General features: G+C 41.2%; 1 protein-coding gene and 1 pseudogene across 7 annotated transcripts in view; one reads left to right on the top strand and one right to left on the bottom strand.

The window, feature by feature from the left end:
* Nucleotides 1-9,286: 9,286 nt before the first annotated feature.
* Nucleotides 9,287-17,161, top strand: LOC118373135 (cyclin-H-like; annotated as a pseudogene).
* A 142-nt stretch (nt 17,162-17,303) lies between these two features.
* Nucleotides 17,304-22,061, bottom strand: part of LOC118373138 (ras GTPase-activating protein 1-like) — a 41,059-nt gene continuing 36,301 nt past the window's right edge. For all 7 annotated transcript variants that reach the window (XM_052461216.1, XM_035759200.2, XM_052461217.1 and 4 more), the window contains one exon: nt 17,304-18,246. In XM_052461216.1, coding sequence (XP_052317176.1) covers nt 18,163-18,246 — 84 coding nt within the window. In that variant the 3' untranslated portion in view covers nt 17,304-18,162. The remainder of the gene's footprint in view (nt 18,247-22,061) is intronic.

Raw genomic sequence — 22,061 nt, 5'->3', positions numbered from 1 at the left:
ACAAGCTCCCTACATATCACGCCATACTAAAACCATATCTGTAAATAAAACGCTCAAACGTTAAAGTTTGAATATTTACCGCCGATTGAGAGCGCGTGCAAGAGTGATGAAGATAGAAAAGTGAGTTTCACATAGGCCTACCTGTTAAAGCATTTCCTTTGGTTTGATTTATGCAGGCTTTAAGGCTTCATGATAACACCGCACACAGGATATACAACTGTAGTGCCATGGTGATATGTAAATGATTGGCTCTCGCTGAAGGCAAGTACATTTATTATTCATAAATTACTAATGTTTATGCAAATGATGGTGTACGGAATGACTGAGTAGAGTGGGGGTTGGGTTAAACTTTCATTCTATTATAGTAAACATTTTATTTAAATTGCTGATTTTCCTCTTTCAATGCATACCTTTCTCAGATACAATCACATGAACCAGTTTTGCATATATTGCTTTGACTGACTATAGGCTAATTGATTTCCGTTTTATGTTTAGTCTATAGCCTATAATTTCAGTTGGGAAGGATCTGACAAATAAGCAAATACAATTGTTCTCCTAAAGAGCAAGACTAGGCATCCTCAAAAGAAAATAAAGTAAAATGGAACATTTATTGGAATAATAAAAACGAATCACTATGTGCTGATAGACAGTGCCTAACAACAACTAACCAATCCTCTTAGCTGATGCTAAGTTTTTGCCCAATTGAATAGCCTACCACTGGGTATATTAAGTTCTACTTTAGCCAAGAAGATAGTTTTTGTATGTATCCACACCTACCAATCTTTACATTTTTACCATTCTTCTTGGCTTCTCTCTCTCTCTCTCTCTCTGTGTGTCCTTTACAAAAAAAGATTGCCGTTTTGAAACTACAGTAAAAGTGCAGTCACTGCAGTCGACTGTGGTATTTTGGACGCAGTTATTGCAGAATAACTGCAGTGTACAGCAAGTACACAGCTAAATTACAGCAGGTACACAGCTAAATTACTGCAGGTATACAGCTAAATTAAAGCAGGTACACAGCTAAATTAAAGCAGGTACACAGCTAAATTACAGCAGGTACACAGCTAAATTACAGCAGGTACACAGCTAAATTACAGCAGGTACACCGCTAAATTACTGCAGGTACACAGCTAAATTACTGCAGGTACACAGCTAAATTACTGCAGGTACACCGCTAAATTACTGCAGGTACACCGCTAAATTACTGCAGGTACACAGCTCAATTACTGCAGGTACACAGCTAAATTACTGCAGGTACACAGCTAAATTACTGCAGGTACACAGCTAAATTACTGAGAGAGAGAGACAGGGTAAGGTTTAAGAGGACTGCTCTAGATGTAACATCAGTAAATCAGGCACACTCCAATTAGTATGGTACTGTATGTTAAGTTTGGTATGGAATGTATTCATTTGTGGACGTCCATCATCCATTTCGTACGATATGTTGCAAATTACAATTTGTTTGATATGTTACGAATTACAATTCATATGATATGTTTAGAATTTGAAAAATGCTGTGGCTAACGTTAGCTGGGGCAAGGTGGCCAGTGGTGGAAAAAGTGCCCAACTGTCATACTTGAGTGAAAGTAAAGATACCTTAATAGAAAATGACTCAAGTAAAAGTCACCCAGTAAAAGTCTACAAGTATTTGGTTTTAAATATACTTAAGTATCAAAAGTAAATGTCATTGAAAAAATGAACTAAAATATCAAAGGTATACGAGAGGCGGGCACACTGCAACACTCAGACATAATTTACAAACGAAGCATGTGTTTAGTGAGTACGCCAGATCAGAGGTAGTAGGAATTACCAGGTATGTTCTCTTGATAAGTGTGTGAATTTGACCATTTTCCTGTCCTGCTAAACATTCAAAATGTAATAAGTACTTTTGGGTGTCAGGGAAAATGTATGGAGTAAAAAGTACATTATTTTCTTTAGGAATGTTGTGAAGTAAAAGTTGACAAAAAAATATAAATAGTAAAGTACAGATACCCCAAAAAACTACTACGGAGCTGTGAGGGGAACGGCACCTCAGTACCTCCAGGCTCTGATCAGGCCCTACACCCAAACAAGGGCACTGCGTTCATCCACCTCTGGCCTGCTCGCCTCCCTACCACTGAGGAAGTACAGTTCCCGCTGGTGGAACAAACTCCCTCACGACGCCAGGACAGCGGAGTCAATCACCACCTTCCGGAGACACCTGAAACCCCACCTCTTTAAGGAATACCTAGGATAGGATAAATAATCCTTCTCACCCCCCCCCCCTTTAAGATTTAGATGCACTATTGTAAAGTGACTGTTCTACTGGATGTCATAAGGTGAATGCACCAATTTGTAAGTCGCTCTGGATAAGAGCGTCTGCTAAATGACTTAAATGTTAAAGTAGTTTTACTTAAGTACTTTACACCACTGTGGGTGGCTAACACTTGCATTAGCAAGGTGGCTAATGTTACCTAGGCAGCTAACATTAGCTAGGCTATGTGTTAGGGCTAAGGGTCAGGGGAAGGATTAGCTAACATGCTAAGTAGTTGCTAAGTTGCTAATTGGCTAAGATGCGAAAGTTGTCCGTGATGAGATTCAAACACATCTTCCAATGTGGTTGCTCAGTGGGAGGGATGTCCTTTCTTATTATTCCAGCTTCTGTCATTCTGTGTGTATTATTTTTGTTTTGTTTATTCATATTCATAATACAAAATGTTCAATAACTTACCTACATTAGACATGTCTAACAAAACTAAACTAAGGTTTAAACAAGAAAATACTTGTAAAGGTCGATGTTGGTGGAAGAAGGTGAGGACCAAGGTGCAGCGTCGTATGTGTCCATGTTCTTTCAATGAACATGGAAATAACAAAACAAAGAGAACGACCGAAAACAGTTCTGGCTGGTGCAGCCACACAACAGAAAACACAAAACAATCACCCACGAAACACAATGGAAAACAGGCTACCTAAATATGGTTCTCAATCAGGGACAACGATTGACAGATGCCTCTGATTGAGAACCATACCAGGCCAAAACACAGAAATAGCATATCATAGAAAAACTAACATAGACAACCCACCCAACTCACGCCCTGACCATACTAAAACAAAGACAAAAGAACTAAGGTCAGAACGTGACAATACTAAATACATACAAAAAATATTTTTTTTATATAAATAACAAAAAATATCTCAAATAAAAATACATTTTTTAAAAAGAATGACAATTCTCGTGTAATTGTATACACTCAGACACAAATCTCATTATACTGATTCAGGAAGATATTATTATTTTTGTTATTTGTAACAAGATGATTAAGTTCAATCAAAAAATATATAATTTTGTAATAGAATTCTGGAATTTTTGTTTGTGTATAAAGCAACAATAATAATAAAAGGCACAAGAATGTCAATGGTGTTGTTATCATTGCAATAGTAACATATCCTTCATGTCAAAACCATGGGTAGTGTTCAAAAAGGTAAATCATTATTCTGCAAAGTTTTCACAAAAATCTATCACAGTTTTTACATTCATAGAACAAGTGAGTCAGATTCTTTTTAGCAGAAAACGCAGATATCATCAATAGCCACAAATTGGGAAACATAGAATTACATGGATATATATCTTATGTTGAATCTTAAAGTGCAATTCCTTAAATTTGTTTGGTAAACAATATTTGTATGGCATCAACCAAGCTTTTTTTCCAGACAATGTCCTGATTAAGTGGTGTCTTACTCTTTAAAATACATTACACAAATTCTTGATATTTGAGAATGTAACTGAATTAACTTGAAAAATATGTATTTATTCTTAAAATACTATACATGCTTTATATACTGTAATTATGTAATACAATTTATGAACAAAAACACATTTTGCAACACATTACTGCAAGATATCCATTTGTCCACCCTGTTACGTGTACATGGATAACAGGGTGGACAATACCAGGGTGGACATTTTGAGAAAAAAATGTGCAACTATGCTCCATGTGATTGTGATGAAGCTAGGATAATGGCTGCCACTTGAAAAGGAATTTGCATTGTTTGACAAATATATTTTGAAATTATGAAATTCGATTAACGTCTTTTGTCATTTTGCTTAACAGGGTGGACATCTTATGCTTTCCCATAATCTTAACACCAACATATAATGAAAATCTAATAGTATGAAATCTTGATAGTCACCAGGTTCACCACAGTTCTTTTCCCGCAAAGGAAGTGACGTAATTTCCTGTTTGTGATCTCATTGTAGAAAATATACAGTGGGGCAAAAAAGTATTTATAGTCAGCCACCAATTGTGCAAGTTCTCCCACTTAAAAAGATGAGAGAGGCCTGTAATTTTCATAATAGGTACACTTCAACGATGACAGACAAAATTAGAAGAAAAAAATCCAGAAAATCACATTGTAGGATTTTTTATGAATTTATTTGCAAATTATGGTGGAAAATAAGTATTTGCTCAATAACAAAAGTTTATCTCAATACTTTGTTATATACCCTTTGTTGGCAATGACAGAGGTCAAACATTTTCTGTAAGTCTTCACAAGGTTTTCACACACTGTTGCTGGTATTTTGGCCCATTCCTCCATGCAGATCTCCTCTAGAGCAGTGATGTTTTGGGGCTGTTGCTGGGCAACATGGACTTTCAACTCCCTCCAAAGATTTTCTATGGGGTTGAGATCTGGAGACTGGCTAGGCCACTCCAGGACCTTGAAATGCTTCTTACGAAGCCACTCCTTCGTTGCCCGGGCGGTGTGTTTGGGATCATCGTCATGCTGAAAGACCCAGCCACGTTTCATCTTCAATGCCCTTGCTGATGGAAGTAGGTTTTCACTCAAAATTTCACGATACATGGCCCCATTCATTTTTTCCTTTACACGGATCAGTCGTCCTGGTCCCTTTGCAGAAAACAGCCCCAAAGCATGATGTTTCCACCCCCATGCTTCACAGTAGGTATGGTGTTCTTTGGATGCAACTCAGCATTCTTTGTCCTCCAAACACGACGGGTTGAGTTTTTACCAAAAAGTTATATTTTGGGTATATAGCAAAGTATTGATATAAACTTTTGTTATTGACCAAATACTTATTTTCCACCATAATTTGCAAATAAATTCATTAAAAATCCGCGATTTTCTGGATTTTTTTCATTTTTTTTCTGTAATAGTTGACGTGTACCTATGATGAAATTTACTACAGGCCTCTCTCATATTTTTAAGTGGGAGAACTTGCACAATTGATGGCTGACTAAATACTTTTTTTGCCCCACTGTACTACCCACCACTGCAACCTGTACGGTGGGATTCGAGCGATTTTTGCAATTCGTTCCAGTCACAGGCAGCAGAGAACTGGAACGAAAGGCGGCCAAATGAGGTGTTGGCTTTAGGGATGATCAGTGAGATACACCTGATGGAGCGCGTGCTACAGATGGGTGTTGCCATCGTGACCAGTGAACTGAGATAAGGCGGAGCTTTACCTAGCATGGACTTGTAGATGACCTGGAGCCAGTGGGTCTGGCAACGAATATGTAGCGAGGGCCAGCCGACTAGAGCATACAAGTCGCAGTGGTGGGTGGTATAAGGTGCTTTAGTGACAAAACGGATGGCACTGTGATAAACTGCATCCAGTTTGCTGAGTAGAGTGTTGGAAGCAATTTTGTAGATGACATCGCCGAAGTCGAGGATCGGTAGGATAGTCAGTTTTACTAGGGTAAGTTTGGCGGCGCGAGTGAAGGAGGCTTTGTTGCGGAATAGAAAGCCGACTCTTGATTTGATTTTCGATTGGAGATGTTTGATATGAGTCTGGAAGGAGAGTTTACAGTCTAGCCAGACACCTAGGTACTTATAGATGTCCATATATTCAAGGTTGGAACCATCCAGGGTGGTGATGCTGGTCAGGCGTGCGGGTGCAGGCAGCGAACGGTTGAAAAGCATGCATTTGGTTTTACTAGCGTTTAAGAGCAGTTGGAGGCCACGGAAGGAGTGTTGTATGGCATTGAAGCTCGTTTGGAGGTTAGATAGCACAGTGTCCAAGGACGGGCCGGAAGTATATAGAATGGTGTCGTCTGCGTAGAGGTGGGTCAGGGAATCGCCCGCAGCAAGAGCAACATCATTGATATATACAGAAAAAAGAGTCGGCCCGAGGATTGAACCCTGTGGCACCCCCACAGAGACTGCCAGAGGACCGGACAGCATGCCCTCCGATTTGACACACTGAACTCTGTCTGCAAAGTAATTGGTGAACCAGGCAAGGCAGTAATCCGAAAAACCGAGGCTACTGAGTCTGCCGATAAGAATATGGTGATTGACCGAGTCGAAAGCCTTGGCAAGGTCGATGAAGACGGCTGCACAGTACTGTCTTTTATCAACGGTGGTTATGATATCGTTTAGTACCTTGAGCGTGGCTGAGGTGCACCCGTGACCGGCTCGGAAACCAGATTGCACAGCGGAGAAGGTACGGTGGGATTCGAGATGGTCAGTGACCTGTTTGTTGACTTGGCTTTCGAAGATGTTAGATAGGCAGGGCAGGATGGTCTGTAACAGTTTGGGTCCAGGGTGTCTCCCCCTTTGAAGAGGGGGATGACTGCGGCAGCTTTCCAATCCTTGGGGATCTCAGACGATATGAAAGAGAGGTTGAACAGGCTGGTAATAGGGGTTGCGACAATGGCGGCGGATAGTTTCAGAAATAGAGGGTCCAGATTGTCAAGCCCAGCTGATTTGTACGGGTCCAGGTTTTGCAGCTCTTTCAGAACATCTTCTCTCTGGATTTGGGTAAAGGATAACCTGGAGAGGCTTGGGCGAGTAGCTGCGGGGGGGCGGAGCTGTTGGCCGAGGTTGGAGTAGCCAGGCGGACACCTTCAGCTGCGGGGACTTTGTAATGCAGGTTTGATAGTTATATTTTCAATAATGAATGGTTGGCTGTTATGTGACAATTGGGTCAAAAGCTATTTTATTATTTGGTGTAGATGGCCAAGGAAGTTGCACAGAACTTCCCCAACATCCCCTCCCATGGAGCAACTGTGAAAATAAATGGCTGAGGATATACTAAAAATGTCTGGTATGTAATGACATTTAATTCAAACTAAATGTAAATTCTTTATTTTTATGTAGTTGTGTGGGACAGCCATATGTTTAGTTCATGCCTATGATTTCAGAGTTCAACAAAGCCAACAACTGCTTCATGTGTGCCACTGATAAAGAACCAGGATGTGGCCCAAAGACTGACTTGGTTAATAAGTTTATTTAACATGTTTATAATCGTTTGACAACAGTGACTGCATGTAACACAATTCATGATGTAACACGATGGATGGCTAATTTGTCATTCATCAAACTGCATTTATATTTGATATTATTTATAACGTGTTACTCTTTCTTTTGTTTTGATTGAATGTTTTGCATGCCAACGGTGATTCCATGTGCTGTTCCTAGGAATGAAGACAGAGTAAAGAACAGAAACTGGAAGTGCTGTTTTTGTTGTTGAAATGTATGCTATACCCCATCCACACTAAAGAGGCTCTGAAATGTATGCTATACCCCATCCACACTAAAGAGGCTCTGAAATGTATGCTATACCCCATCCACACTAAAGAGGCTCTGAAATGTATGCTATACCCCAATCCACACTAAAGAGGCTCTGAAATGTATGCTATACCCATCCACACTAAAGAGGCTCTGAAATGTATGCTATACCCCATCCACACTAAAGAGGCTCTGAAATGTATGCTATACCCCATCCACACTAAAGAGGCTCTGAAATGTATGCTATACCCCATCCACACTAAAGAGGCTCTGAAATGTATGCTATACGCCATCCACACTAAAGAGGCTCTGAAATGTATATCAAACAGGGATACAGATAAAGTTAACACTGCGAAATGTTTCATACTTATTTGAAGTTAAGTGTCTGACATGTTTGAAAAGATTAAAGGTCTACAATTTCTGTTTAATTTGTCAATATAAAATTTTTATTAATTGGTTTACTGGCCACCATTACTGTGGTTACATGTTCAGTATATGTATTGATCAGCAAACACACTGCAGCCTACCTCACTAGCTCACTCTCCAGCCCTGCTTTGGACAATTCTTAGCATGACTCCCGTACTTTGCCCTTTTCCTTTATGGTTGATATTAACGACGAAAGGAAATATTATCTGTCTCTCTCCTATTGTGTACCGCTGGAAAATAAGTACTTAGAACTACCAATTATTATAGATAAATATTAAAGAAAAGGGTAAACACAACACTGGACTGAACCCCCTAATTGTCAAACGAATATTAATGTACAACAATATAGAATATACATGACTAGAGGTTAATTCCACTGCACGCTTCTTAGGTGTGTAATTGACATGATCAAGTAGCTATTGATATCTGAAACGATGAAAAATGTACGATACACCGTGTGATTTTACAGTACAACAACAAGAGTGCGCACTATAGCAGGATAGTGGACATTCTGAACCTTGTTTGAAGTCATTAGGTCACATGACCAAGGAGCTATTACAATTTTAATTCTTGAAAAATGCATGTCAAATCTTGTGAGATGAAAATGGACAAACTAAAGGGTGTGCAATATGGAAGGGTAGTCAGTGGACATTCTGAACCTTGTTTGAATTCATTAAGTCACATGGCCAAAGAGCTATTGAAATTTTACATTTTGAAAAATGTATGTAAAACGTGTGACATGAAAATAGACAAACTAAAGGGTATGCAATGTTTAGGCCCACTCATTGGACATTCTGAACCATGTTTGAAGTCACTAGGTCACATGACCAAGGAGCTATTGAAATTCTAAATTTTAAAAATTCATTTAAAATCTTGTGAGATAAAAATTGACAAACTAAAGGGTGTGCAATATAGAAGGGTAGTCAGTGGACATTCTGAACCTGGTTTGAAGTCAGGTCACATGACCAAGGAGCAATTGAAATTTGAATGTAAAAAAAGTGTGTACTTTGTTTACGCCCCCTAACTAATTCAACGAGGAATACAACATGCTGCTCACATTTCCACATATTTATTAGCTTTGGAAAGCTAATTAATGTCCAAATCGTGAAAATAAGACCTGTGCAATGTTGTGCGCTATTTTTCCAACAACATGACACTTATTTGGAGTCTGTGGCTCAAGTGGTTTGAAAGTGCGAATATCCTACTTGAAACTGTTTTTTTTTTTTACCTCGGTGAATTAAGATTATTTTAGAGCTACCATGCATTTGGGAGACCCAGCCCAGTTTGCTTCATTGAACTATCTAATAACGGTTTCAATTTTACAGGCAATGTACTGTCCCATGCTATTTTTGGTGGCTAAAGAATTTGCTAGCTTGCTAGGTAACTTACCTTGAACATGTCATGTCTGGTGTCAGTATCTTCGATTCAATGACATCCTGACAACCTACATGTTCTGTTATGTGCAGAGCTTTACCATGTTTCACAATAGCTCACAGAGAAAGTTCTGGACATTCGACAATGAAGAAAGTATGAAACTGAGATATGAACCCAACCGGGAAATATTGCAACAAAATGCTCACCAGTGGGAAGGTAAAATGATTTGTAGCATGTTACATTACATGTGATAATGAGTCATAGTGTCTAGTTTTTTTGCACTACAACTTTATGATTATATTTGCCACCTCCCAACGTTGTCGTCTCTCATCCTTTCCTTGATCCCTTCCTTTAAAAAGCCTGGTGTTAGTGACTCTCACGAGGAGGACGTCCTCTTCAGGCACTATGAGAAGAGACTGCTTGACTTCTGGAATGCTTTCAAGCCTGTGATGCCCATGTCTGTTGTGGTATGTATTTTGTAAAGGTACACCTAATCACTCATGGAAATATACTGCATGTAAACTGAGAGAATCTGTAGGGACTGAATGGGATGCATAGGATAAGGCAGCAGTAGTTCCGGTGTTTGTCATCACTGGTTATTTGGACTAATCAAGATTTTGCAGTTTTGGCATGTTTTGAATGTTTAAACAGAAGGAGACATTATGCCCATAACTTGCAAAGAGAGAAGGTCTCCATCTCTTCTCTTAACATGGACCCAGAACTTAATTGAGCAGCTGACCAATTATGTGAGTCTTTAGTTCTCAGTTAACAGACATTAGGGTACACCGTAAATCCAACCTAACCAGTTTTATGTAAGAGATTAACATTGCAATCATCAACAGGGTACAGCCATCATGTATTTCCGGAGATTTTACCTGAACAACTCACTAATGGAATACCACCCCAGAACAATCATGCGAGTGAGTAGTCAAGGGCTTGATTTGGACTAGTACTCCTATATTGTTATATTAAGAAATACAGTATATAGGCTCCTCTGATTACTTCTATTCAGGTAGCTACAGATACACTTGATTTCTGAACTAACCTCCATGTCTCTCTCCTCTTCATGCTCTCTTCACAACTTTTCCTTCCTCTGCTCTATTGTTTTGCTAACTTCCCACTCTTTTCATCCCACCTCTTCCCTGGCTTACCTCTTTTTTTTCTCTTTCAGGCTGACTTGTGCCTACCTGTCCTGTAGGTGGATGACTAACGTGTCCAGCACCCAGTTTGTGGGGGATCTTGTGCAAGAGTGCGGCCGGACAGGAGGGCTCTGGAGCAGATCTTGGAGTATGTGCTCCTTCTCATTCAGCAGCTCAACTTCCACCTGGTGCTACACACCATTTACACTGATGGAGGGCCTGCTCATAGACCTCAAGGTGGGTGGATGGAAATGGAGATACTTACCAGGTCATTGAAGCTCAGTAGATACAGCAGATGAACATAACCTAATGAAGTGTGTTGCTGAGATTTAATGACCGATTTTGCGGACTTGTAGGTGTGTTAAATCTGTACGAATAGAAAACCAAGCAGGTTAGGCTTCAGATAACAGCCCTGTATTGATGACCTTTACCTCAGACAAGACACCCTCTTCTGGAGAACCCAGTCTCTGAGGAAGAGTGCTGATGACTTCCTGACTCGGGCTACCCTGACGGACACTGGCCTGCTGTTTCCCCCATCTGAGATCGCCATGACGGCCATCCTGAACAGTGCGTCGCAGGCTGGCCTCAGCATGGAGAGGTAGGCCAGCACCAGGGCTCTGTTCTAGACAAGAGCATGGCCCCGTTTCAGAGGATAAGGGCTGAAATTGAATGAAGCCCTAGCCAACATGGCCTCGAGGACTGCAAGTGGCAACTAACATACTTTCATAGTGTATTGTAAAGCAGGGTAGTAATTCTCACGTTTTCATTCAATGCAGTAATCTATTAAGTTTCAAACTAGTTTTGTTTTCCACTTTGTTATAGCTATCTGACAGAATGTATGGGACTGAAGGAGGACAAAGAGACTCTCTTAAAGATGTATGATGCGATGATTCCAATTCCAACCACAAGGTGGAAAGCTTGATCAAAGTTGACTGCAAATCAACATTATACAAATGCTTTTCATGGTGTTTCACAGACAATAATTTTCTTTTTACACAGGGATAAAAACTCATGAAGAAGCATGAATTTCTGAAACAAGAGGTGAACGCTTACAAAATGAAGCTTTATTTATTTTTTTACTTTAGTTTGGAAAATATATTCTTAACTCTTCTTGAACTGCACTGTTGGTTAAGGGCTTGTAAGTAAGCATTTCATGGTAAAGTCTACACTTGTATTCGGCGCATGTGACAAATAAAGTTTGATTTGGAGAGGGCCCATGCTGACTTTGGCACAAACGCCAACGTGTATGTTCGTAAACACGGAGTATACAAAACATGCTCTTTCCATGACATAGCCTGACCAGGTGAATCCAACTGAAAGCTAGGATCTCTTATTGATGTCACTTGTTAAATCCACTTCAATCAGTGTAGCTGAAGGGTAGGAGACAGGATTGTGACAGGATTTAACATAAAGATGTTAGAGTTGAGACATGGATTGTGTATGTGTGCCATTCGGAGGGTGAATTGGCAAGACAAAAGATTTAAGTGCCTTTGAACGGAGGTATAGTAGTAGGTTTGTGTCAAGAACTACAACGCTGCTGGGTTTTTCCACACTCAACAGTTTCTTGTGTGTATCAAGAATGGTCCACCAACCAAAGGACATCCAGCCAACTGTGGGAATCATTGTAACCAACATGGGCCAGCAGCCCTGTGGAACGCTTTCGACACCTTGTAGAGTCCATGACCTGACGATTGAGGCTGTTCTGAGGGCAAAAGGGGGTGCAACTCAATATTAGGAAGGTGTTCCTCATGTTTGATATACTCCGTGTATTGAGTTAATGAATGAATCTGTCGGTTACAAACACATGCAATTGTTGCATTGCGCAAAAATAGTGTATACTTACATGGGTGCACTACCACACAACTGGGGAGGTAGAAATGATCAGCTGACGTGAGTAACATGTTCATTTTGTGTGATAGGAATGGCTGTCAGGTAAGGAGAAGATATTCTGTTAAAGACCACTTCAGAGTAAATAGTCTTGCACAAATGAAGCAATCCCTTTTGCCAGACATACTAACAGTTTTATTTAGCCAGGTAAAACAAGTGTATCTAAGATGCAAAAGATTCACAGTTCTGTCTATCAGGTAGAAAAATCTAAAATGAACACATCCACTATATGAAATGAAGAGGAAGCAGAACAGTTACATTTGTACATTTTGAAGAGAGGAGTTGTCACCCATATCGATAGTCTAGTCTATGAACACTTGAGTCAGGTCTGTGTAATCTTCAGTGCATCTAAACTGAGAAACTATAGGTTATCGGCTCCAAGTCTCTGACTTTGAGCTGTTTGGAAAAGCAGACTATGGTTGAACAAAATCAACCAGTTCTCATCCAAATGATAGGGTGGTGAATCTGGGCTTGGCCTGCACAGAAGTTCTCTGTATGATCTTGGTTAGTGTATCGCCAAGGAAGGTGGGTTAGTGAGGGTTACATTGAAGTTGCAATTATATGAAAGCTTCTGTTGATGAGCCCAGGCTTAAAAGGGAAGATTTCTCAGTTCCTTTAGTTTCTCAGGCCCAGACATCAGGTTAGTTTCACAGGTTACATTCACAGGTTACAAATAGGTCCTACAAACTGTTAAGCTATGATACAAATATGAACCTATAGTACAACTCCATTTAGCAGTCATACACAAACACTGGTTTTGTCATATAAGCCTAAGTGTATCCTATCAACAGGTAAAGCAGATTATAAAATATATAGCTAGTAGCTTCAGTGATGTGTATATGTACATATACACTGCTCAAAAAAATAAAGGGAACACTTAAACAACACAATGTAACTCCAAGTCAATCCCACTTCTGTGAAATCAAACTGTCCACTTAGGAAGCAACACTGATTGACAATAAATTTCACATGCTGTTGTGCAAATGGAATAGACAACAGGTGGAAATTATAGGCAATTAGCAAGACACCCCCAATAAAGGAGTGGTTCTGCAGGTGGTGACCACAAATCACTTCTCAGTTCCTATGCTTCCTGGCTGATGTTTTGGGCACGTTTGAATGCTGGCAGTGCTTTCACTCTAGTGGTAGCATGGGACGGAGTCTACAACCCACACAAGTGGCTCAGGTAGTGCAGCTCATCCAGGATGGGACATCAATGCGAGCTGTGCCAAGAAGGTTTGCTGTGTCTGACAGCGTAGTGTCCAGAGCATGGAGGCACTACCAGGAGACAGGCCAGTACATCAGGAGACGTGGTGGAGGCCGTAGGAGGGCAATAACCCAGCAGCAGGACCGATACCTCCACCTTTGTGCAAGGAGGAGCACTGCCAGAGCCCTGCAAAATAACCTCCAACAGGCCATAAATGTGCATGTGTCTGCTCAAACGGTCAGAAACAGACTCCATGAGGGTGGTATGAGGGCCCGACGTCCACAGGTGGGGGGTTGTGCTTACAGCCCAACACCGTGCAGGACGTTTGGCATTTGCCAGAGAACACCAAGATTGGCAAATTCGCCACTGGCGCCCTGTGCTCTTCACAGATGAAAGCAGGTTCACACTGAGCACATGTGACAGACGTGACAGAGTCTGGAGACGCCGTGGAGAACGTTCTGCTGCCTGCAACATCCTCCAGCATGACCGGTTTGGCGGTGGGTCAGTCATGGTGTGGGGTGGCATTTCTTTGGTGGGCCGTACAGCCCTCCCATGTGCTCTCCAGAGGTAGCCTGACTGCCATTAGGTGCCGAGATGAGATCCTCAGACCCCTTGTGAGATATATGCTGGTGCGGTTGGCCCTGGGTTCCTCCTAATGCAAGACAATGCTAGGCCTCATGTGGCTGGAGTGTGTCAGCAGTTCCTACAAGAGGAAGGCATTGTTGCTATGGACTGGCCCGCCCGTTCCCCTGACCTGAATCCAATTGAGCACATGTCTCGCTCCACTTACCAACGCCACGTTGCACCACAGACTGTCCAGGAGTTGGCAGATGCTTTAGTCCAGGTCTGGGAGGAGATCCCTCAGGAGACCATCCGCCACCTCATCAGGAGCATGCCCAGGCATTGTCGGGAGGTCATACAGGCACGTGGAGGCCACACACACTACTGAGCCTCATTTTGACTTGTTTTAAGGACATTACATCAGAGTTGGATCAGCCTGTAGTGTGGTTTTCCACTTTAATTTTGAGTGTGACTCCAAATCCAGACCTCCATGGGTTGATAAATTTGATTTCCATTGATCATTTTTGTGTGATTTTGTTGTCAGCACATTCAACTATGTAAAATAAAAAGTATTTAATAAGAATATTTCATTCATTCTGATCTAGGATGTTATTTTAGTGTTCCCTTTATTTTTTTGAGCAGTGTATATACACATACAGTACCAGTCAAGTTGACACACCTACTCATTCCAGGATTAACAGAAACATCACAAAATGAACTGTGCAGGAGGAGACTGAGTGAATCAGGCATTCATGGTCGAAGTGCTAAAAAGAAACCACACCTAAAGGACACCAATAAGAAGACTTGCTTGGGTCAAGAAACATGAGCAATGGACATTAGATGGGGGAAATCTGTCCTCTGGTTGGATGAGTCCAAATTTGAGATTTTTGGTTCCAACCGCTGTGTCTTTGTGAGACACAGAGTAGGTGAACGGATGATCTCCACCGTGAAGCATCAAGGAAGTGGTGTGGGGGTGCATTGCTGGTGACGCTGTCAGTGATTTATTTAGAATTCAAGGCACACTTAACCAGCATGGCTACCACAGCATTCTGCAGCGATACGCCATCCCATCTGGTTTGCACTTAGTGGGACTATAATTTGTTTTTCAACAGAACAATGACCCAACACATCTCCAGGCTGTGTAAGGGCTATTTGACCACAGAGAGTGATGGAGTGCTGCATCAGCTGACCTTGCCTCCAATTGAGATGGTTTGGACCACAGAGTGAAGGAAAAGCAGCCAAGTGCTCAGCATGTGGGAACTCCTTCAAGATTGTTGGAAAAGCATTCCAGTTGTAGTTGGTTGAGAGAATGCCAAAGGTGTGCAAAGCAGTCATAAAGGTGACTACTTTGAAAATATTTGTTTAACACTTTAGTTACTACACGATTCCATGTGTTAGTTTAGGTGTCTTCACTATTCAACAATGTAGAAAATAGTAAAAACAAAGAAAACCCTTGAATGAGTAGATGTCCAAACTTTTGACTGGTACTGTGTGTGTGTGTGTGTGTGTGCGCGCGCGCATATATATGCCAGTGTGGACTGTAAGCGGCCATTGTGGAGATAGGAAGAGGTTGGGTTGTAAAATCAAGTGAAGTAGTGGTGTGTAGAAAGGGAGTTAAGGCTTTCTTGGATCGGTGCTACATTAGATTTCCCTGAAGGTCGTTGTTATCGCTACGGTGCTTTGGCTAGCCCCTGACCCAAGGTCCTTCAGGAAGGTTCCACTGTTGACAAGGAGGCTAAATGTGTAGGGACCAAGGGTTCAAGTCAGGACAAAGGCCAAGGCAGTCAACATACAGGAGATAGTCCAGTTTATAGTTCTCTGTAAGCTATGTAACTCTGCCATGTAGGCCAAGTCTTCAAAGTGTCCTCTTGTCTGATTTGGCCCTCAAGCTTGAATATAGTTCAGGTTAGCATTAGGTAAGGAGTTACTCATTATTTCACCAGTGTCTGTTCAAGGGCTTTGGGACTGGCAAGAGATTCCCAGATCCAGTCAGTCACGTTCCCATTGCAGGACTCAGTCGGCCATAATGGATCATAATGTCCAGAAAGCTACATGCTCAATACAAAACCACCTAGCTTTTCGGTCCAGCGCTCCATGCCAGTACATGGCTGACTGACTGACCTCGTCCCATTGGTAAAAATCACATTACCTGGATGATGGCAGCCAATGCCATGATGGTGCACTCAGTCCTGCAAGACAAAGTGCACACTGTTGAGGACTGTACATCAGTTACATCTGAATGCCATTTATTGACCATGCCACCATAACCCCTTCCACATCCATCCTGCTATGAACTCTGGTCGGTCACGTCACACAGTGTTCACCATGGAGCTGTCATGACAGATGTACACTAGACAACGGGGGGGGGGTGCATGACTTGAAGGGATGATCATGAGGTGCAAACAAGGAAAACAGAGGTTCTTAAAAACATATTCCAGCAGACTTGACTCCATGATTGACATTGCTTCAGTCCAGTCAGTTAAAGCCTACAGCTTACACAGGTCAACAATACTACATATACCACCCGATTGTGCACTGACATCAGAAAAAGTACAAATATATATTTTCAATCTTTTTTACAGGAAAAGAAAGGATACGAGGATGATCATGTAGTGAAAGAGCCCCAGATGACAGAAGTGAGTCAAAACCACTTCACATATTTGCTACCAGTGCCTCATGATTTACAGGTCATTAAATAGTTCTGTTTAATAGGAGCGGACTGATGAAGATCTGGATGACCTATGAATGACGCAAACTTTGTTTTTCACCCAACCCCCTGTTGTCACTGAAGGACTGTCAGCAATACTGGCCAATAGTCTCACAGGTCTACCCAATGTGTGCAAGATTCAACAACGAGAGAAGATTTAGATATTGGTATTATCTTTGAGGCCATACATGATGCTTTTTAAAAAGGTCTCGTCTTCTGTAAGATACATGATGTTTTATTGGGTGTCAACTTTGAAATGCAAATGTGTTTTTAAATGACTTATGTAGTAAAAATGTGTATATTCCATGGGCATAACATCACTAGGCTCGGAGCACAGTGAACTTGCCAACATTCATTTGCCATACTTTAATACCCATTTTTGAAAAGTTATGATACAAGGCTGCTCTTAAATCTCAAACCTGGGTTTCTAGGTCATAACACAGAGCAGACAGCCCTGAAGGCACTTTAACAATCACTAATTACCTGGGGAAGAACGACTCCATTATCTACTTTACAAAACAACTTTAATAAGTGCATGCATGTCTGATACAATCTGTACTATTCAAAGATTTACTGCTGTAAACATTAACTTTATTTGTATTTATTCTGCATCTTGTCTGGCATTGAGAAGTTAAGGAAGAGTGAACCAAACAATCAAAATGTGATACAATTGGGGAAAAAAAATTAAAAAAAATTCAACTATATACTCATGATTCCAGCAAGATTTTTTTTTTAATAGATAAAATAAACATACTTTCTGCAAGAATCTCCAGACAAAAATACAGAGAAAGAACCCCCAAATACTGGAGACAAATAGAAACGCTAGTTTCAGCACTTTGTGGACATTGTCACAACCATAACAGTAAAAAGCATTACAGGGTTGACTGTAGCTTCTTCATGTCAGTTGACTTTCCTCATATTGAGCAGGGAGATAGATATACTTTGGCAACCTGTGCTGTGTGGAAAAACATGTCTTGAGCATGTGAAGCTTTACTTTGAAATCAAATCTTTGACCCTCTTGATGAAGGGGAATGATACGCATACATGTACCCAAGTCACAGAATCATGAACACTGTTTTCAGAAGAAAAAAAACACATTCACTGTGCATACAGCAGTCTGGTGCAAGTTGAGTTTTTTTTGTTTTGTTTATGTACTGCGTTGGTTCGGTTTTCTGCTGCTTTCATTGCATAGCTCTCCTGGCATGGGCAATGTGGTGGGTGGGACTGTTGTAGGAGGAGATAGGAGATGGGAGATGGAGGGGTGCCATGGTAATGATTGGAGCATGCTGGGTCAGGTCCCCTGTGTGTCTCTGTGCAGGGAGACAAAGGGAGAGAGCAAGAGAGAGAGGAGGAGTGCTGTACTACCTGTTGCTGTTGGACATGGCATAGTGACCTTGTTTCTGCTGAAGGAGCTCAGTGATGGCCAGCAGCTTTTTCAGCACGTGCTACAAAGAGAGTAAACAAGCGAGATAGAGCCATGGTTTACAAATCACGACGACATGGCATGTTTCTGTTACTACTGTCATATTAAAAGGGGAAATCAGCAGTTGTACCAATAAAGTGTACACCCTGCCCGTTTTGCTAAAAAGCAGAGGGATAGCCTGGAGAAATGTAACCACTAAAATTCAGACACGGATACAAGGAATGACCATCCGTGATAACATGGTTAAAACTATAATGTTGATTTGAGGCTATATAGTGTTTGTTTACATTTGCCTTGTTTACACACATTGGAGTGAAATAAGCTTAACTGTTTTGGGTTCTGATGGGGTATGACAGTTGAACTAAGCTCATGAGGAATGTGTAAGTTACGATTCCGCTCTTGCCGAGGGTGATTCCTTGATCCACCTCTATGTAGATGACACCATTCTGTATACATCTGGCCCTTCTTTGGACACTTAACAAATCTCCAAACGAGCTTCAATGCCATACAACACCACTTCCGTGGCCTCCAACTGCTCTTAAATGCAAGTAAAACTAAATGCATGCTCTTCAACCGATCGCTGCCTGCACCCGCCTGCCCGACTAGCATCACTACTCTGGATGGTTCTGACTTAGAATATGTGGACAACTACAAATACCTAGGTGTCTGGCTAGACTGTAAACTCCCCTTCCGGACTCATATTAAGCATCTCCAATCCTAAATTAAATCTAGAATCGGCTTCCTATTTCACATCAAAGCCTCCTTCACTCACGCTGCCAAACATACCCTCATAAAACTGACTATCCTACCGATCCTCGACTTCGGCAATGTCATTTACAAAATAGCCTCCACTCTACTCAGCAAACTGGATGCAGCCCATTACAGTGCCATCCGTTTTGTCACCAAAGCCACATACAGTGCCCTGCGAAAGTATTCGGCCCCCTTGAACTTTGCGACCTTTTGCCACATTTCAGGCTTCAAACATAAAGATATAAAACTATTTTTTTGTGAAGAATCAACAACAAGTGGGACACAATCATGAAGTAGAACGACATTTATTGGATATTTCAAACTTTAACAAATCAAAAACTGAAAAATTGGGCGTGCAAAATTATTCAGCCCCCTTAAGTTAATACTTTGTAGCGCCACCTTTTGTTGTGATTACAGCTGTAAGTCGCTTGGGGTATGTCTATCAGTTTTGCACATCGAGAGACTGAAATTTTTCCCCATTCCCCCTTGCAAAACAGCTCGAACTCAGTGAGGTTGGATGGAGAGCATTTGTGAACAGCAGTTTTCAGTTCTTTGGATTCAGGTCTGGACTTTGACTTGGCCATTCTAACACCTGGATATGTTTATTTTTGAACCATTCCATTGTAGATTTTACTTTATGTTTTGGATCATTGTCTTGTTGGAAAGACAAATCTCCGTCCCAGTCTCAGGTCTTTTGCAGACTCCATCAGGTTCTTCCAGAATGGTCCTGTATTTGGCTCCATCCATCTTCCCATCAATTTGAACCATCTTCCCTGTCCCTGCTGAAGAAAAGCAGGCCCAAACCATGATGCTGCCACCACCATGTTTGACAGTGGGGATGGTGTGTTCAGGGTGATGAGCTGTGTTGCTTTTACGCCAAACATAACGTTTTGCATTGTTGCCAAAAAGTTCAATTTTGGTTTCATCTGACCAGAGCACCTTCTTCCACATGTTTGGTGTGTCTCCCAGGTGGTTTGTGGCAAACTTTAAACAACACTTTTTATGGATATCTTTAAGAAATGGCTTTCTTCTTGCCACTCTTCCATAAAGGCCAGATTTGTGCAATATACGACTGATTGTTGTCCTATGGACAGAGTCTCCCACCTCAGCTGTAGATCTCTGCAGTTCATCCAGAGTGATCATGGGCTGCATCTCTGATCAGTCTTCTCCTTGTATTAGCTGAAAGTTTAGAGGGACGGCCAGGTCTTGGTAGATTTGCAGTGGTCTGATACTCCTTCCATTTCAATATTATCGCTAGCACAGTGCTCCTTGGGATGTTTAAAGCTTGGGAAATATTTTTGTATCCAAATCCGGCTTTAAACTTCTTCACAACAGTATCTCGGACCTGCCTGGTGTGTTCCTTGTTCTTCATGATGCTCTCTGCGCTTTTAACGGACCTCTGAGACTATCACAGTGCATGTGCATTTATACGGAGACTTGATTACACACAGGTGGATTGTATTTATGATCATTAGTCATTTAGGTCAACATTGGATCATTCAGAGATCCTCACTGAACTTCTGGAGAGTTTGCTGCACTGAAAGTAAAGGGGCTGAATAATTTTGCACGCCCAATTTTTCAGTTTTTGATTTGTTAAAAAAAGTTTGAAATATCCAATAAATGTCGTTCCACTTCATGATTGTGTCCCACTTGTTGTTGATTCTTCACAAAAAAATACAGTTTTATATCTTTATGTTTGAAGCCTGAAATGTGGCAAAAGGTCGCAAAGTTGAAGGGGGCCGAATACTTTCGCAAGGCACTGTATACTACCCACCACTATGACCTGTATGCTCTCGCTACATATTCGTCGCCAGACGAGTTCAAACAGGTGCAGTTAATACAGTTAATGAGTGGAGAACAGGAGGGCTTCTTAAAGAAAAACTAACAGGTCTGTGAGAGCCGGAATTCTTACTGGTTGGTAGGTGATCAAATTCTTATGTCATGCAATAAAATGCAAATTACTTACTTTAAAAAAAAATCATACAATGTGAATTTCTGGATTTTTGTTTTAGATTCCGTCTCTAACAGTTGAAGTGTACCTATGATAAATTACAGACCTCTACATGCTTTGTAAGTAGGAAAACCTACAAAATCGGGAGTGTATCAACGACTTATTCTCCCCACTGTATCTCCCTCACTAACTTTAAGCATCAGCTATCTGTGCAGCTTACCGATCACTGCAGCTGTACACAGCCCATCTGTAAATAGCCCATCCAACTACATACCTCATCCCCATAGTTTTATTAAATTTTTTGCACACCAGTATTTCTACATGCACATCATCTGCACATCTATCACTCCAGTGTTAATTTGCTAAATTGTAATTACTATGGCCTATTTATTGCCTTAATCCCTTACGCCATTTGCACACACTGTACAGACTTAAATTTTGTTATTGACTGTACGTTTGTTTATTCCATGTGTAACTGTGTTGTTGGTGTCACACTGCTTTGCTTTATCTTGGCCAGGTTGCAGTTATAAATGAGAACTTGTTCTAAACTGGCCTACCTGGTTAATAAAAGGTTGAGAAAAAAAATTCAAGAATCTATTTAATTGAGAAATCCCAAAATGGGTGAAACAGATTGTCCCTTTAACATAGCCGTTCTAGCCTTTCAATCACCGGTTAAATACACTACATGAGCAAAAGTATGTGGACACCTGTCGAACATCTATTCCAAAATCATGGGCATTAATATGGAGTTGGCCCCCACTTTGATGCTATTATAGCCTGCACTCTTCTGGGAAGGCTTTCCACTAGATGTTGTGACTTGATTCCATTCAGCCACAAGAGCATTAGTGAGGTTGGGCAGTGATGTTGGGCGATTAGGCTCATCTCAGTCGGCGTTCCAATTCATCCCAAAGGTGTTCCGATGGGATTGAGGTCAGGGCTCTGTGTAGGCCAGTCAAGTTCTTCCACACATCTGTTAGATGTCTAGAATGTCATTGTATGCTGTTGCGTTAAGATTTCCTTTCACTGGAACTATGGGGCCTAGCCCAAACCATGAAAAGCAGCCCCAGACCACCTCCAAACTTTACAGTTGGCATTTGCCAAATCCAGATTAGTCTGTTGGACTGCCTGATGGTGAA

This window comes from Oncorhynchus keta, chromosome 14 (genome assembly GCF_023373465.1).
Source record: "Oncorhynchus keta strain PuntledgeMale-10-30-2019 chromosome 14, Oket_V2, whole genome shotgun sequence".
In the NCBI taxonomy this organism is placed as follows: Eukaryota; Metazoa; Chordata; class Actinopteri; order Salmoniformes; family Salmonidae; genus Oncorhynchus; species Oncorhynchus keta.
The sequence above is the reverse complement of the archived record's forward strand: the minus strand, read 5'-3'. Positions and strand labels throughout refer to the sequence as shown.